This window comes from Mus caroli, chromosome 11 (genome assembly GCF_900094665.2).
Source record: "Mus caroli chromosome 11, CAROLI_EIJ_v1.1, whole genome shotgun sequence".
NCBI lineage: Eukaryota > Metazoa > Chordata > Mammalia > Rodentia > Muridae > Mus > Mus caroli.
The window spans coordinates 60,545,918-60,563,938 of NC_034580.1; the positions used below are offsets into that span (position 1 = coordinate 60,545,918).

Consider the following 18,021-nt stretch of genomic DNA (forward strand, 5'->3'; position numbering starts at 1 on the left):
CAGAGCCCCAAGTACTGCTAACCTATCTTACGAGCTCTTTACAGAACTGCACACATTAGAGTTAATCCAAACATGTGTCTCTTGTTTTTTGTCACAGCAGAACTAAAGGCAAAGAAAACAATGAATACAATAATAAATTCTAATTACATCAGCCTTAATACATGTAATAAGAGCTTTTAATTGCTAAGTATTAAGTAAACATTAGTTAAAATGGAAATGAAAACTAAAATTTACTGAGTGTATTAGGATGTCAGGATAGCATAAAATAGAAACTACAAGTTCATACTTTTAAAATTGTACGTTCATTATGGGCAAGAATTCATTTACACTTTGGGTTTAGTACTTAAGCTAACAGGAAGATAATGAAGTGCCTACTAAAAAACTTTTATACTAGTATATTGCTGGCTCATCTCTATCAGATAGCACATATTCACATCCTGGGTAACCCATTCAAGAAATAAACTTGTGCTCAATGCATTACAAAGAAAATGGCCACAATATCCAGCCAATAAAAATTAAGCTTTCTGAACCCTCTCCCCAAACAAACAAAGAAGCTTAAATATATCAGAAATAGTTTAAACTTTCCCTACAAACTAACGTATTAAGAATGATACACGCCGGGCATGGTGGCACACGCCTTTAATCCCAGCACGGCAGAGGCAGGCGGATTTCTGAGTTCGAGCCCAGCCTGGTCTACAGAGTGATTTCCAGGACAGCCAAGGCTACACAGAGAAACCCTGTCTCAAAAAAAAAAAAAAAAAAAAAAAAAAAAGAATGATACACATCAAATGGTCATCATTATTCTCAGACACAAAGAAGCAGAAGATAAAAAATCATTTTGTAATGTCTTCCTGTAAACTAGAGCAGTCTCCTTCAGATGAGACTTAAAAAACAAAAAATAAAAATAAAAAACTGTATTTTATAATGTTTAAAATTCAAAATGTATTTTGTTTTAACTTTATAAATACTTTTTATTTTAAAAACTCTGTTCTATATTCTATGAATCAAAACATCTAGATTGATTGATTGACTGACTGATTGACTGACTGATTGATTGTGGTGCTGGGACTCAAACCCAGTGACTGGCACTTATATGGCCAAAGAGCTAAGCCATATCCTAATATCCTAATACGCTCAGTAAGTTTTAGTTTTCATTTACATTTTAACATAACGTTTGCATAACACTTAGCAAATAAAAGCTCTTATTACATATTTTAAGGCTGACGTACTTAGTCTGTAAAGACTAACTTCCCAATAGAGGATAGTGGTGGGTTGGATTAAGATGGAGACAACAAGACTTCTTTTAAAGAGAAAAAAAAGTAAGCATTAAATCCTTTCAAATAAAAGCCTAATCTTTGCATGCAGTATGGGCTTTCTGTTCTACAATCTTAAAGGTGAACTTTCAATTTGTGATTTAAATTACAATTAAATCTGAATAGCTTCTTCTTTTTCTGGGCCCATATGCATCTGAATGTCTATACACATTTTTTTCCTATTTGAATTTCAAGTAAAAACAAAAACAAGTTATAGTTAAGAATGTAACTAAGGGTGGGAAGGAACAGAATGAAAAATGGAAGCTCTTTCAGTGCAAAATCCCCATGGTCTGTTAGTTGGAACAACAGTGGACACATTCCCAATACCAAGATGGATATGAGAAAAAAGTAACAGGATATCAAAATTTTAGCTTACTTTGTGCCTTTTCACAGAAGTTTATCTGAAAGCCTAAAGTAAAAGAGATAAGTTGCAGTTCATTTGCTGTAAATCAAACAAATCAGAACATGACATTGCATCTTTATATTACACTATGAATAAAACTAATGCAAGAACAGTTCAAATCACTTTCCCCACCACACTGACAAGGACAGCAGAGGGCTCTGTCAGACACACTGCATTGCACTCACAGTTTAAATTATCTTATACCATCTTAGTCGTTATTTTTCCCACACATTCAATAGAAAGTTTTAAAGATGTTTCAATTTTTGAGTGTTCTCAACCTACAAATCCAGACTATATTACAAGTTATTTCACTAGCTAACACTGATTTAGAGGTCAACAAGCTAATTATTATCTATGACTAAGACATTTTAGTAATTAACAAGCTATTAAAACTTAAAACACATAAAACAAAATTTTCTAGACAATCTGCTAACTTCAAATGTCAAGAGTAAAATCACTAAACAAAAGGCAAAAGTCTTCTATAGTAGGTGGGGTGGAGGAAGTGTGGAGTCCTTGCTGGGGTAATGATGTGCTTTGTCATTTCAGAACTCAGGAGGGCAGAGGTGGAAGGATTAGTTTGAGGCCAACCTGGCCTGTACAGTAAGTAGGGCCTTATCCCCTCCCCTAAAAAAGGTGTCCTTAGAAATGCTGAGAGAGGGGCTTTAGAAATTACAGAAAGAAAACCTGTGAACTCTCCTATAAACCTGTCTCCAGGTCTCATAGGATCTGCTTATACCCTAGGTACACACTGCATCCATGCATCATTATCTGTATGCATCATTATCTGTCATATGCCCCAGTATAGTCAATCTCTTAAACAGTAAAGCAGCTGCAATCCCAGTACTCCAGGGCAAGGCAGGGGATTGCAAGTTTGAAGGCAGCTGAAGTCACATAGCAAGAACCTATTTGAAAAATCAAAGTCAAGTCCACTGCCTTTGCAAAACATTATCTACTATTTTACTGACTCTGTCACGTGGTTTTCTTAGCAATCTTCCTACACTTAGATATATTATGGCTTTGGGAAACAAAACGGGAAGAGAGTTAGTTTATAGAAATTCAATTAAAACATGTTTTTTTAAAAAGGTAAAGAGCCAAATCTAAAGGAAAAAAAGTTTAACTAGTCTTTCTTTTATCTAGTAGCCAAAATCCTTAAGACTAAGAAGATAGCTACATTTTTACATTTAAAATACATAAAGGCTGGAAAACCCACTTACACAGTTACATAGTTACTTTCACACAACTAAGTAACCCATTGCTGACCATTTAATTTCCCAAATGACAATCAAAAAGGAAACAGAAATGGAAACTTCATGGTTACAAAGTCCTGGGAAACCTGGGCAGCAGAGCACTTAAGAGCCAAAGTCTACAGGAAGGGTGATGTACATCAGCCATGCAGCAAGAACAGAATACAGGAAGAAAACTAGATATGCATGCTCTTTAAGCTGGAGCTTCTAAAAGCCAGCCAGCCTCCTAGCAGTCAAATTAGAGTACAAGTCAGAAGGAAAGCACTCCCAGGATGCAGCACAAAAACACGCCAATCAGCATTGCAGAGAGACTGAGAAACAACAATGTGAAGACAACAGTTAACTTTTTCTTCAAAGCAAATGGCTACTACAGGAAGGACAAAAAAAGAAGGTTGTGCTGGTACTGGTGATGGAGGAGGAGGAGAAAGAGAAGGGGGGGTGGGTAAGGAGAAGTAGTGGTGGTGGTGGTAGAACTAGAGAACAAAAAGAATGTAGCAAGAAAAGTAGTGGTTCAATAATCCTAGCACTGGGGAGGCAGAAGCAGAGGCAAAAGCAGGCAGATCTCTGAGATAAAGGCCAGAATGATCTGCAAAGCAAGTTCCAGGCCAGCCACAGCTACTTAGTGAGACTTTATCTCAAAAAGATCAAATAAATAAATAAACTTGAAACCTGTATATAAAAGTAGGAGTCAAAATGAGTACAAGGAGACACACACAGAGTAAAGTCTGTGATCAATTTTAAAAAGGGGGTGGGGTGGCTGAAGAATGGCTCAGGGAGGAAGGGAGCTGGGAATGAAAACGGTGAACCATCATCAGTTATTTCTGTTCTACATTAGAACTAGCATAGTCTAAGATCTAAGCAGAATTCCACAACTTTAAGGTCTGCCATCAACTCAGACCTGTGCAACTGAAGGTTCGAATGTATAGACACGTAGGTATAAGCTTGTTCCTTTTATGTAATTATGGAGGAGATAACTTAAGAGTCTGAATTCTGAGCCCTCATCTGTTTACGTCCACAAAATACTACTCACTCTGAAAGCAAACGGCAAATTAACCACAACATGGTATTTCACCATTTCCTCGGTAATTCTATTACTCTTCAAAACATCAATAAAATGTGTTTTTAAAAGAACTATTCGGGGCTGGCGAGATGGCTCAGCGGGTAAGAGCACTGACTGCTCTTCCAAAGGTCCTGAGTTCAAATCCCAGCAACCACATGGTGGCTCACAACCATCCATAATGAGATTCCTCTTCTGGGATGTCTGAAGACAGCTACAGTGTACTTACATATGATAAATAAATAAATCTTAAAAAAAAAAAAAAAACTATTCTAAGTAAATGATTTTCCCCCATGTGTCTATGTGAAAGACCCGTGCAAGTCAGGTAGTTAGTGCCCAGTAGTTCACTGGGCTCATTTATACTCAAAGATCTTGTGTAGATGGTTAGAGTAAAACAATGAGGAGACCCACCTTCAACATCTTCACCTTTGTAGCTTGTACAGTACCACTAAATACACACATTTATACAATTTACAGCTTCTCCCATCTTGTATACTCCACCCTATCATTCACTGACACTAAGTCCCCCTTCTAGGGAGTACTTCAGGTTAATCTTTTGATAGTAACTGATCACTGCAAGCCTTACCTTATTCTTTATATCCTTATCTACTCCCTAGGACTCAATTTTATGACCCTCCATTTCAATCTCCCTACGAATCCAGTGGAAATCCTTCTATTTTCCTGGTTCTAGGCAAGTAAATCTCTGCTTCCCCCTAACCAGAGAGACAGCATGGAGACTCTACTGCACCAAATGCTTATAAAGCCACAAAGGAAATATGAGGATTTCTCTGCCTGGGCTCATCCCAGACTTCCCCCTCATTCTTAACTTTCCCCCTCAATTCTGAGATCTCTTAACTAATCATGACTAGAAATCTAGAATTTATGGTAGGGAAATGGTTCATAGTACTTTAAAAGCCTGGTCATACTGTAAGTAAAAATAAAAGCAAAAGCTAAGAGGCATTCAACAAGAAGTAACAAAACAACAGCTATCACACCAGCACTGCAGGCCCTCTATGGAACTTAAGTCATTTCACTTAAGCTCTGAGTGTTTGGGTTAGATTAAAGTTAAAGATGATGCCCAGTAACCTTGGGGTTGAAAGCTGTGGTTAAATCTAGCTTTGGCTGTGTAGAGCCCTTCTGGAGTTCTGCATTCTCTCTGCTCCTTTTCCTTTGGGTGGGCTGTATAGCACAGTACACGTTCTCATCTGAGCAGTTAGGGGCTTTAAGCTACTGAATGTGTACATGCAGCTGCAAAAATGCATCATGAGGCCAACCCTAACATAAAAGGAATCAGAGATCCCTTACTAGCTCATGCCACAACTCAGTTACAAATCCTTCCTTCTAGCAGAAGCATAAAGATTATTGTTGTTGGCCACCTTCCCACTTTCACCTCAAAATCCTGGCATGTCTCTGACAGCACAGCTATGCACAGCATTAACACTATAGCTTTAAATCTAGCTAGTGAACTTGGCCAAACTTTCTATTTTCATTGTACTTCAGAGTGACTTTGACAAGACTTCTTTCCTGATCGTTATATCTCCTTTTGATTATCAAAAGGGATCTTCTCTAAATTAGTAATTTCAGGTTGTCTACATCACTCAGACAGCAGTCATCAAATTCTTCCCCTGTGTTCAAAGATGGGATTTTGTAGCCCATTTATGCCAGCTCTTTTTCTCCTTGTGGCCACCCTCTACTTTCTAGCTATATAAATGAATACCACATTGTTTCAATGTATCACTGTTCCCAGGAGGAACAACTTAGAATTGTGACATTAAGTAAGGACTAGCTTCTATCGGACTCACTAAGACCCAGAGGTGTTCTGGGCTGATTAAAATGTCTAGTGCCAGGAAAGAGCAGGCTTTCATTACTGTAGTCACAGCTGTCCTGGTCACTCCCTTGGATGAGCAACACTGGCAGTGTCTTCTCTGCCTCTGCAGGTGTTCATCAGAGCAGCTTAACCTACACAAAGCCCACCTCCTTTACATTCCCAGGAACCTAACAAGGCAACAAGGAAGCGCTCAGGCCAACCCCATACTCCACATTCTACCACCTTGGTACATATAAGCATGCTATATATGTATTTTGGCTTCCAACTACAATGTGTGGCTGGTAACTCCCCCTCAGGCGGGCTATGGAAACAAGATTTTTCTCTTCCCCAATAGGATCTTAGCAGCTGTAATCTTCCCAGCCTTCTCAGTCTTGGTAGTGAATATCTCTGGCTACTGGGCATGCCACTCAGTGAAATATCATCTGCTCAGCATGCTTGAGAACCTGAGTTCAAACCCCACCACCCAAAAACAAAAGGATTTTTCTGACCTACCCTTGTCCTACAGTGGCCTGTAGAATCTTCCTCATTCCAGAGGAGTTCTGACCCATAACCTGAAAGGAGAAATGCTCCTTGGAGAGGCCACAACTGTAAAGTAGACCAGCCTTGTTGGGTTTCCCTATCTACACAAGTCTCCATATTTAGACCTGGAGAGAGACCCAAAGCCCCAGGCTCCTTCTCCTTATCTTGCTGTAGGTATCTTCTCTTGTAATATTCTTTATGATAAACCAGTGAACTTGATTCCTGGACCAGGAACTCCAATTTCTGGGCTTGTGATTAGCATATAAAATATGGGGAAGATGACCAAACTATGCAATCAATCAGTTTTGATCTCCTAACAAAGAACTAAAGTAGAAATCACCAAGCAAAACAGGCTTGCTAGTAAGGAGAAAGCTGCACACCTGCTGACACCACAGCAGTCTTCTCTGTCAACATTACGGTGTAAGAACAGATGCAAAAACAAACACTATTTCAGCTGTGGCTCTTGCTAGGCAGAGTCTCTGACAGTCCCTAAAGTGGGTTCAATTCCCAGCACCCACATAGTGGCTCACAACCATCTTCCAGTTCCAGAAGACACAATGCCCTCTTCTAGTCTTTCAGGCACCAGGCATGCCTATAATACACATACTTACACACATACATACATACATGCAAAATATCCATACACATAAAATAAAAACAATCAGAAGAGACACTTAATAATGTCATTTCTTGGCAAAGTCGCACACTCAATACATATAAGCATGCTATTTATTAGTGTGTACAACCCCCACCTCACCCCCAAATGTGTGCACAGACAAATACATGTAGCAACACTTTTCTTATTCTTTTAAAAAAATTGTTTCAGCAATTTTGAGTAAGATGAAATACAATAGAGGTGTAAAAGGTTTGTGCAATATCCACGTCTGTCCTCTTCCCTAGTGGTGGGAACAACGTGCTGTTCCTGAAGAGTCAAGCTGCTCGTGTCTGTGTTCTCCTTTGAAAGGCTCACTTGGCAGTGTTAACTACCGGCTGATGCTCCTTTGCAGTGTCACCACAGTTTAGCTGATCTTAGGACTCCTTTCACCATGTCATCTAAGGTACATTAGACAAAAAGTGAGAAAATGTGTATTCTAAAAGATTATTTCTTATTCTTATTAAATATGCTCTCATTTTTAAAGGTTCATAAGAGAATTTCAACATGCACTTTAGGGGAGAACTAATTTACTAATAGTAAAAGAAATGACATTTGGAGCTGGCAGTGAAGTGCATATTAAAGTATTACCCTGTGTGATGGTTAATCTCAGTTGTCAACTTGATATGACTAGAACTACTTGGGTAGAGGATTATCTCTATTACATGGTTCTTCTTGGGGGTGATGAAGGGGGCACGGTGTTCCTGGGCTAGGATTCTGGACAGAATGTGTAAAAAGAAAAGTGAGCTGACCACAAACAAGCACCCCCACTCTCTCCCTCATGACTGTGAACACAGTGTGGCCAGCAACTTCAAATCCCTGTCTCCATGACTCCTGCAATGATGGACTGTACCCTGGAACTATGAGACAGAATAAAGCCTTCCTTCCTTGAGTTGCTTTTGTCAAGGTATCTTATCATAGCAACGCAAAAGTAACTATGCCAGTGCAAACACAAGGATCCAAGCTTCATATCTAATATCCACATAAAAGTCCAGGTATAAATGGCATGTGCCTGTAACTCCAGACCAGAGGTAATAAGCATAGGGCTCCCTGGAGCTCATTAGCTAACCAGTCTACATTAACTAAAGGTTTCCAGGTTGATTTCCCCACCTGCCTACATCCTTACACACACACTACACACACACACACACACACACACACACTCATACACATACCTGTGCACACCACATGTACATACAAAGAAACAGTATTCTAAAACTAACAAGCAACTATACGATTTGGGACTCTTGACTGTCTGCTGTCAGTATCTATTGTTGTTTTAATTTTAAATTTTTGGGTGTGTGTGTGTGTGTGTGTGTGTGTGTGTGAAACAATCTTCTATATCCCAGGCTTGCCTTGAACCCACTATTTATTGGAGGATGATTCCGAGTTTCTATTCGTCCCTTCTGCCTTCACATCCCAGCACTGGATCACAGCATGTATTTACGTGGTGCTGGGGCTAGAAACCACGGCTTCTTGCACATCAAGTTGTACTCTACCAACTCAGCTACATGTCCAATCCCAAGTTCCGTTCTTTAGACCACATACTAAATCAAAAACAGAACTTTTTTTGTATTTGTTTATATATTTAAATATTGCAAGGAAGCAGACTGATTTTAAATCCCCATTTTCTCTTAAAAGACAACCTTCAGGACATTTTAAAGTTTATGTTCTTACTTATATTTTTACTTAAACTGCCATATATAAAATGCTTATCCAAGAGTGGGCATTAATCACATGCTATACAGTTATACTTAAAATTCAAGGAGAAGAATTACATTAGATCAATACACTAAGAAAATCAAGCATCCATTTATGCTCTAGCTAACTGTACAGAAAGTACTTTACAAATGGCTCAGCGCTTCAGAACCGATGGGATTCTAAGCTGGGTAAGCTGCTACATCCTTGTAGATGCAATCCTTAGAAGAATTACACAAGGTCACCATACAGGGCAAGACCCTATCTATATAAACAAGTAAATACAATAATAATTTTAGCTATGCTGATCACTTTGAAAAAAGCACTTTTAAAGAGATATTTCTCGATTACTCAAGTTTAAGGCTCTGGTTTTTTTCACAGCCTTCTTTTTAAATTTATTATGTATGGCCATCTATGCATTCAGATGTATGTGCATCTATAAACCACGAGGCAATATACACTATCTTCTTCAACTATTGTCCAACTTATTTTTTGAGACAGCATTTCTCACTGAGCCTGCTGACGAGCAAGCTCCAGAAATCTTTTTGTACTTGACTCCCAGGGTTAGAGCTATAGATGCACTCCGCCATGCCCTGCTTTTTACGTGGCTGTGGGGACCCAAACTCAGGGGCTCATGCTTATGCAGCGGGCACTTTACAGACTGCGTCATCTCCCCAGTCTCCTTAAGGCTTTATAATAAATTCAATGTATCATATTTTAAGAATCTTTTAAATTCACTACATATTAAATGACCAGCAGCTAAAACAGGTCAATATCATTTGTAATAATCATTACATTTCATAATATTTTATGATATAAGACATTTCACATGCACTAATGTGATTTTTAAAACAGTCTCTATATAAGCTATGCATCTTCTAATAGATGAGAAATTATGGGAAATTATAAAAATCTGGTCTTTTCCCAAGGGTGCAGAGTGTGCATATGGTACACTCTAAACCTTGGTTTTTCCTAGTCTAAATGCAGCATTCTTTCAACTTTGAACTCTTGTTCCTAAGGCATTGCTCTATGCAAAGGTAAAGCCACTAGCACAGAAGAAATTAGCATGCAGTGTTTTCATTGCTGAAGTTGCTCAACTCTCAGCTGGAAAGCTTTCTTTCCCAGAATATTTGCTATTCTCTAACATGCCCATGGTGACTTTATGGAACATTAGGTCTTAGACTTATGCCCAGCTCACCTGAGATTGAGCACCTGAGATGCTTTCACTAACTTGGCTAAATTCGTGGGCTTTTTCAAGACACCACTAGAAAGTCTCTACCATACCATGCAAGAAACCTCAGTTAAATTTGTCTGTGATGACAAACTATCAATGAAGTGGTTTTTCAAACTCTTAATTATTGGGGAAATAATGTTTTCAATTTCTAACTAAATATTAAGAATTAAGGACAATTTAATAATAGCTCATTTGAATATTTTTTCTTACTCAAAAGAAGGCATATCCTAATGTCTAATCTATTTTTATTAACACTATTTACCCAACTTGCAAGCAGATCTACATTTTGATAGTTTTACTCACCAAATAATCAAAGGAGGAGTGGGGGTGGGGATGGGAGAGCATAGTCAGCTTGTAAATGTTTATACGTCTGTATATGGACATGAGGAAGTTCAAAAACAAAGTGAGTCAGAATGAATGAAAGCTCAAACATATGAGTAATAGCAAAATCAGCTACTATTCTCTATTAGCTGAGACTCTGTGGGAAGAATGCTTTAACAATAGCCAAATGAGAAGTACAACCGCTCTGTGAAAACGTAACGAAATGAACAAATGATGACTGTTACGAAGCCAAAGCTGCTATAATTCCCATTCCAGCTACCCACATCCCACAGCCTATTCACAGCTACAAGAGTACCTCAAACACAACAAAAAGCATTATCATCATTTGAGAATCTCAGATCCAGAAAACAAGGTTTTAAGAGTTTGAAGTTGAACAAACTCTTCTCTGGAATTCTAAAAATTGGGTCCCTTAGTAGTGAAAAATAGTGACATCAACAGATTAGAAGTGTCCAACCCATACAATAAAGTCTAGAAAGGAAATGTGTAAGTTGGTCACAAGAGGCTAGGGACACATGGGGTAAAGAAATAGGGTCCAGTGGAAATAACAGATGAGAATGTTGATGGCCAACATGCATGGCATCTTCACGGTATGCCAGGTCCCATGCTTTGTGTACATTATCCTTGTGCCTGTGGGATACGCACTATTCTTACTTTCCAAGTAAGAAACAGATGTTTAGAGAGGCTAAGCACTATACTCACAAAAAACTTAAGTCCTGGTTGAGTTAGGATGAGGATGGGATTCAAACCAAGTTTCTAGCCATTAAGAATTACAATATAATGGAAATAATGTTTCCAATTTTGTATCACAGTTGGGTCACAGATGTCAAGCTGTGAAACACTACTAAGGCATTTGGTCAAGCAAAGTACCTATCCTCCTGGATATCGTTCAATGACTGCTGAACTATAATCCTGTCCTACTCCTGAATCTGCTGGTCAGTAAGACCTGACCGTGAACAACTCCAAGAAAGGCTTTGGATAGCAAGATTATGAAATGGGAGGCAGCCTGGAAAACACAGGAAAAACTCATCTCAAAAAGAATAAATAAAAATAAATCCGAAGAAAAACACTGGTAGGGCTGGAGAGATGGCTCAGAGGTTAAGAACACTGACTGCTCTTCCAGAGGTCCTGAGTTCAATTCCTAGCAACCATATGATGGCTTACAACCATCTGTAATGAGGTCAGATGCCCTCTTCTGGTGTGTTTGAAGAGCAGCAGTGTACTCATATACACAAAATGAATAAATCTTTAAAAAAAAAAAGATGATGATGATGAAGAAAAAGAAAGACACCAGTAAAAAAAAAAAAAAAAAAGGGTAGATTGGCTCAAACCTAGAAAAAATAATTTGCTACTTAAGCTCAAGTTTGCTAATTCAGATTATGCTACACAACACCTTAAACATTTCAAGCATTTCTTTATTCTGAGCAATCAAAACAAGTTCAAAACACAGGATATAACTAGCATGTTCCTGCCTCAAGGAAATATATATCAGTATATATCAGTAAAGATAAAAACAAAAACAAAATAGGGGCTCGAGAGTGGCTCGGGGCTTAAGAACACTAGTTGCTTTTGCAAGGGAGCCAGGTTTGATTTCCAGCACCCACTTGGTAGCTCAGAGCTATCTGCAAAGCCAGCCCCAGGGGTTCGATGACCTCTTCTGACCTTTCCAGCACCAAGCATGTGGTGTTCATACATACATACATGCAAAACTTCCCCCTCTTCCCCTCTCTGCACCCCCCCCAACCTCTCTCTGGTAGGTCTTTTAAAAATTCAGCAATAATTCTAAGACAGTTTAGGGCCCTTTTAAGTAGAGTTCCAGATATCAAAAAGCAGAGATGGACAGTAAACATCAGAATTCCTGACCATGTGACTCAGAGTTCCTAGATGGTCTGCCCTCTTCACTGTTCTCATTGCCTAGGCCCCATCTCTGTTCTTTCCAGATAGGCTTTCTCTGTCATCTTATCAAGGAGATGGCCCTGTAATCGTCTATCACAAAACCCAGCCCGTTGCCTTCATTTTTCTTAAGCAATTTCTTGTTTACCTCCATGTCTTCCCTCCTGCATCCTCAAAGGGACACGCTCCATCAGAGGTGAGACAGCTGGGCTCACTAGTCTCTCTCTATACACTCAAAACAGAGCTCTATGCTGGCTCTAAGCAGATGCTCAATATTTTCTGAACAAGAAAAAAAAAATGTATACAGATTTTTCAAACGGTCAGCCACGTCTCTCAAAACACACACACACACATAAACACACACCTGAAATATATACATTGTTTTACTGAGTTATTTATTGTGTATTCAAGTGTAGAGGTCAGAGGACAACTTGAAAAAAATCAGTTCTCTCCTGCCATGCATATCCCAGGGATTGAACTCAAATCAGGCTCTGTCTCTACCCTTAAAATATTTAAACTTTAACTCACCCATTGTGGACAGGGCAAAAGAGAAAAGAACCCCAAATTATCTTAACAAACAGTAAAGGTGTGAGATGAAGAAAATCCATCTTGTATTTTGTATGGAGCATAGCAGACATCCAATAACTAACCAAATTTGAATTAATTAGCTTAGGACCTGTACAGAATATATCTTCTGAATGAAATGCTCGATCTGTTTATATACTATGCCATAAATTTTTCTTAAGGAATGTAAATACAGATCGTATTTCTGCTGCCCAAATCATGGTATGCTGGCATAAACACGAAATTTTCAACATATAATCTGTTGAACTTCATTAGACACAAGGAGCGCTTTATGAAGAGCTGGTATCATACTGATACCAAAGCTATCCAAACGACTCTAATAATTCAACATAAGTCGTTTGCTAAAGTTGTCAAGAGATTTCTGGGCTTGCCTGTGTCAATCTCCCCAATAAACCTAAGAAATGGACTCGGGCCTGTTATTTTCACAACACCCCCTGTCAAATCCCACACAGAGCTCCTAAGGCCTCCCGGTGAGGAAAGGCCATTACAGGAGAGCTGCCTCAGATGCCCAGACATGATCACTTTGACCTCTGCCATTCGGTTTCCTGAATCTCTCTCCCTTTCAGCCCAACTCGGTCTTCTATTTTTATCTGATTTTTCTTTTCTGCATGCGAGGACAAGACACATCTCGGGCCTGGGTCGAAACGCCTCTCCGGGGCCAATGGCTGTCTCGCCACCTTACAGGTGGCCCAGGGCCTCGCAACCCCCCGCCCCTCCCACGCAGACACCCTGCAAAGTTTTGGGGACGGGGGGGGGGGGACAGCGCAGTGGCCCTATTCCAGCGGCGCACCGTGAAGCTCAAGATGGCCCTGAGCCGGCCCCACTGCAGCGCGCGGGGGCGGCGGGGCCGAGGGCCGGGACGCGGCCGACCTGCGAGCCAGAGGCCCGGCTGCGCGCGTTCCCAGAGCCCGCGGGCGCCAGGTGAGCCGCGGGGCGGGGGCCGCCAGGTGCCCGAGCGGGCAGAGCCAGAGCCGCCACAGCGTTCACCGAAACCCGGCCCGGGGCGGGGAGCCCGGGGCGAGGCCGGGCCCGAGACGCGGAGCTCGGGCGGCTTCCTCAGACAGCCCCGGGGACGCGGCGGCTCCACAGGCCGCGGCTCGGCCGAGCGCCTTGCGAGGGGGCCCCGGGGTCTCTGCGCGCCCATCGTCCTTACCCTGCATGCTGCTGACCGCCTGGTGGCCAGAAGCTGGAGGTCCGATGGGCCCCGGGGTGCCGCCACCGCCCCCGGAGCCGCCGCCGCCGCTCGGGCTCGGAGCCGCCATTGTTGGAAGTGAAGAGCCGAGCGGCGCCGCGGCGGCTGCAATGCAGCAAGCTCGGCCTCTCGCTCCGCTGAGGGCGCGGCGTGCGCCGCCTTGGCCACGCCCCGGACACGCCTCCGCCACGCCCCCGTGCACACCCCCACCAGAACTGACGCGCAGCCTGCAATACAGGTTGAGCTGCAGCTCCCAGCACTGAGGGCAGGGCCTGCAGTCCTGGATCAGGGTGACTCTCAACCTACCCCTCAGGGACCCATAGTGGCTTGCAGAATCAGAAATATATGTGCATTGAGAAAAGGGAAAGACTTACAGCCCCAAAGCTTTAGAACTCCCTTCTCTGAACCTCAGAACCCAAAATCAGAACACGTAGAGCTCTACGAGATCTCAGAAGTCACACTTCCTGTCCAGTCTCTGATCCATCACTGCAGAAGAGATGACAATAGCTGTGGTCTCAGCCCAGTGCTCTCTGTTCTGCTGGGGACTGACAGGAGTATTTCACGGAAAAAAGAAAAAAAAAAAAAAGTATCAGAACCCGAAAGAAAAAGTTCCTGTGTAGGCTTTTCAGTCCAGAATCCACGCCAAATATTTTGTTAATTTATTCTGTGTGGGAAGAAGACAGCAAACAGCAAAAGGTGAGGCTGTGATGGCCTTCAAACACATCTCTTTTTCAAGTGCAGCTCAGAAGGTGGCTTTCTTTGAAGGAAGTTATATTTTCGTTCCAGAAGAAGAATCAAAGAACATAAAGCTATCCATGACGACACACGCCTTTAATCCCAGTACTTAGGAGGCAGATCTCTGTAAGTTTTCAGTCAACCTGGTTTATGGATGGGTTCCAGAATCTTCTCTAAAAATGGTTTTAAGAATGAAAAAAATCAAATAAAATACTTCTTCCAAAACAAATCGTCATTTTAGGAAACATGGATGGACGCAAAAGAAAAAAATATATAATATAGTTGCATTTTTATTTTTATTTTTTATTTTTGGCTTGGGCACTTTAACATCCAGGGGAAAGGCATCAAAGGTTCCATAATTTGCTAGCAATAAAACAAGAATCAGATCCTGTCACTACCAGACTCTGACCCCAGTGTGTCATGACATTTGACTTGTCAGGAAAGTTTCCCAGCCAGCTCTAATATCACTATGGTGTGTGAGTGTGGTGTGTGAGTGTCATTTCCACAGTTCCTTGGGGGCTGAAGCAATGCAAAGAAATAGCTTAGAGGAATTTGAATTTCCCTCTTTCCATAAGCTTCATGAGCGCCCCAATCTCAGTCTTTGGTGTAAATAATAAATATCTCACAGTCTTAGGGAAAGTGCTTTTGTAAATCTCTCACTCTATTTCCAACAAGTTTATAGTTATTTAATAATGTGTATTATATAATAATTATACGCATTATTTATATAGTATATAGTATAAAATATGTATTATACTAGTTATATATATTACAAAATATATAATACGATATATAATTGTATAATTTGTTATTATATTACATTATATTTTTATATATTATGCATATATATGTATACATATATGCACCAATCTCTTAAAGACATCACTGGAGTTTGAATGAATGCTAGAAGATGCATATATTATTGTCTCCAATATCCCCTCAGAAGGTGTATAGGTCATATAAAAGGACTTTAATCAGACTGGGGAAACATTGACCCACTATAGTTAAATGAACGTGAAAGAGAAAGCAAGTAACAAAGAAACCTGGGGAAAACACTCAACCCAGCAAGTTCATGAAGGTAAGGGTGTGTTCCTGGGGTGTGAACCAGCCAAGCTATTTGTCTAATGTTGGGCTTGTGATAAAGCTGGCCTGGATTTGCATCGCTGTTGGTATTGTAAACTAATAGATAAGGACTGAGAACAAGAACCTCTGATTAAGTCTACACGTGGGCAGAAACAAGACAGGACTTGGGCTTGTTAAAGCTGATGAAGCTGTGTGCGTGCCTTTTGCTTGTTCTCGTGTCCCTATTTTTCTTGTAAGTTTCTGTGTTGTGTTCATTATAGACTGAGTTGGATTCCTCAGAACTTGTTTGTTGAAGTCCTGAGCCCTGGCATTGTGACAAGGGCTGTGTTTGAAGATGGTAGGGTCTTTAAGGAGGTTGGTAAGGTAGAAGAGGTCATTGGGGGACCACTAGCCCACTCACTTAGTGTTCCTAGCATGAGATGGCGTGGACACATAGGGAACGATCCACATGAGGAAACTGGAACATGGGGATCGACGAGCCAAGAAGAGAAACCACTTTGGCCACATCTTGATCTCAGAGCTATGAGCAAACAAATTCCTGTTGCTTGAGCTATCTGCCTGTGGTGCTTTGTTATGGCAGCTACAGCACACTAACATTGTATGTGGCTTTTAAAAATGAATGTCTCAAAGGGAGCTTAGAATTTGGGGTAATAATAGTAGTAGCTAGCATAATTTGGGGGGAGAAAGGGAGGACAATTAGAAAATGTGTATTAAACCCCAGAAACATCCTGTTTATCAACCAATGTACCAGATCTCTGCATGGGCCTGGCAGTCTAGACTCTGCTGTGCAACCAGAGGACTGGAGAAGCACTCATACCACCGCCTAGAGTAATGCAGGGTGAGAGCAAGCTGCCTTGGAAGAAGCTGCAGAGAAAGAGTCATGTTTGCCTAGCCCATGATTAGGGAACCTTGGTGGCAAAATCTAGTTTGCTGCTTCTCTATGATTCACGTCTCAATGGTTAGACTAAGAGTAGAGTTTTCAGGGGCCGGGAGATATAACTTAGCAGAGGAAAGCATTAGTTTTTCTTACAAAAATCCTGAGTTTGATTCCCAGCACCAGCGTGGTGCCTCATAACCATCTGGAGTAGAATCTGACACCCTCTTCTGACCTCTGCTTTCCCCAACCATGCACGTGCTACAAAACACATAGGTGCAGGCAAAACACTCATACACAGGAAATAAAATACATCTTAAAGTTTGTAATTAAAAAAAGAGTACATTTTCACTTTATATCCCAAATGAAATACAAGTAATTTACAGATGGATTTCACCTTCGGACCCCAATTTCAAAATCTGGGAAAGTAAGAAGAGTAATAGCCCCACCCCCACCCCCACCCCCACCCCCACCACTGCCATGTGGCTAACGGCGTCAACAGATATTCCCTGTGTGTGTTGCATAAGCAACTTTCTGAAAACTCATCTCCTTTCTACCCAAAGTCACCAAGGGCTTAGGACCAAGCCATTGCCATGTCTGTTGTAGCCTCTTCAGGCACAATGAACTGTGTGGTTTCTGGGTACCATTTGAGCAGCTTGTCTGCTGGAAATATGACATGTGAAAGAAGCTTTGACCCATCCTAGCACCAGAAGAGCCAGAGCTTCAGCCAGAGTCAGATGGCCATTCAAGTGATATTACTAATGGTGCCAATCACCGTGCATCTGTGTAGAACTGCAGGCAAATGTTTATCATGGCACTGTTTGTAATGATAAACATGAAACTCTTAAAACTCTAGGTCATTACCACCAAGGGAAAATGTAATATTGGTTGCACTGGCCATCGTCTGACCAGATACAAATACACTTCAAAAGGATGTGGTTTTATTCTACCAGAACTACATCCACACCCAGCCCTTATAACCTGTGTCCTATTTCTCTGACTTCACTTTTTAAAAGAGAGGAATGCTAAGTGCTGTCATGCATGCCTGAATCCCAAACTCTGGAAGGGAAGTTAAGGCAGGAAGATTGTGAGTTCCAGCCTGCCTAGGCTAGATAGGGAGAAACTGCTTCAAGCAGAAAGAAGGGGATGGGATATCAAAAAGAAGGGAGGGGGGGAAAGACAAGAGGAGGAAGGGAAGGGAAGAGGGAAAGAAGGAAGTGAGGAAGGAAAGAAGAGGGGGAGACAAGAAAAGTCAAGTGAAGTGAACCCCAGCATGGCAGTTTCCCAGCCTTGGGAGGCCAGGGCAGGAAGATCTCAAATTCAAGGCCAGCCTGGGATACATATGAGATACTGTAGAAAAAGGAAGGGAGGG

The 18,021-nt window shown here is 41.2% G+C and overlaps 1 protein-coding gene across 4 annotated transcripts in view; it reads right to left on the reverse strand.

The window, feature by feature from the left end:
• Map2k4 (mitogen-activated protein kinase kinase 4) overlaps positions 1-14,142 on the reverse strand; it is a 96,191-nt gene extending 82,049 nt beyond the window's left edge. Inside the window, exons 1-2 of one of the 4 annotated variants that reach the window (XM_029483391.1) lie at positions 13,919-14,142; positions 1,690-1,722 (exon numbers count right to left, since the gene is read on the reverse strand). Coding sequence is in view for 2 of the 4 variants with exons in the window: in XM_021176401.2 (XP_021032060.1) it covers positions 1,690-1,722; positions 13,919-14,027 (142 nt within the window). In the remaining 2 variants the exon portion in view is untranslated. The remainder of the gene's footprint in view (positions 1-1,689; positions 1,723-13,918) is intronic. The other 3 variants (XM_021176401.2, XM_029483392.1, XM_021176402.2) reach the window with 3 other exon arrangements.
• Between the last annotated feature and the right edge of the window lie 3,879 nt (positions 14,143-18,021).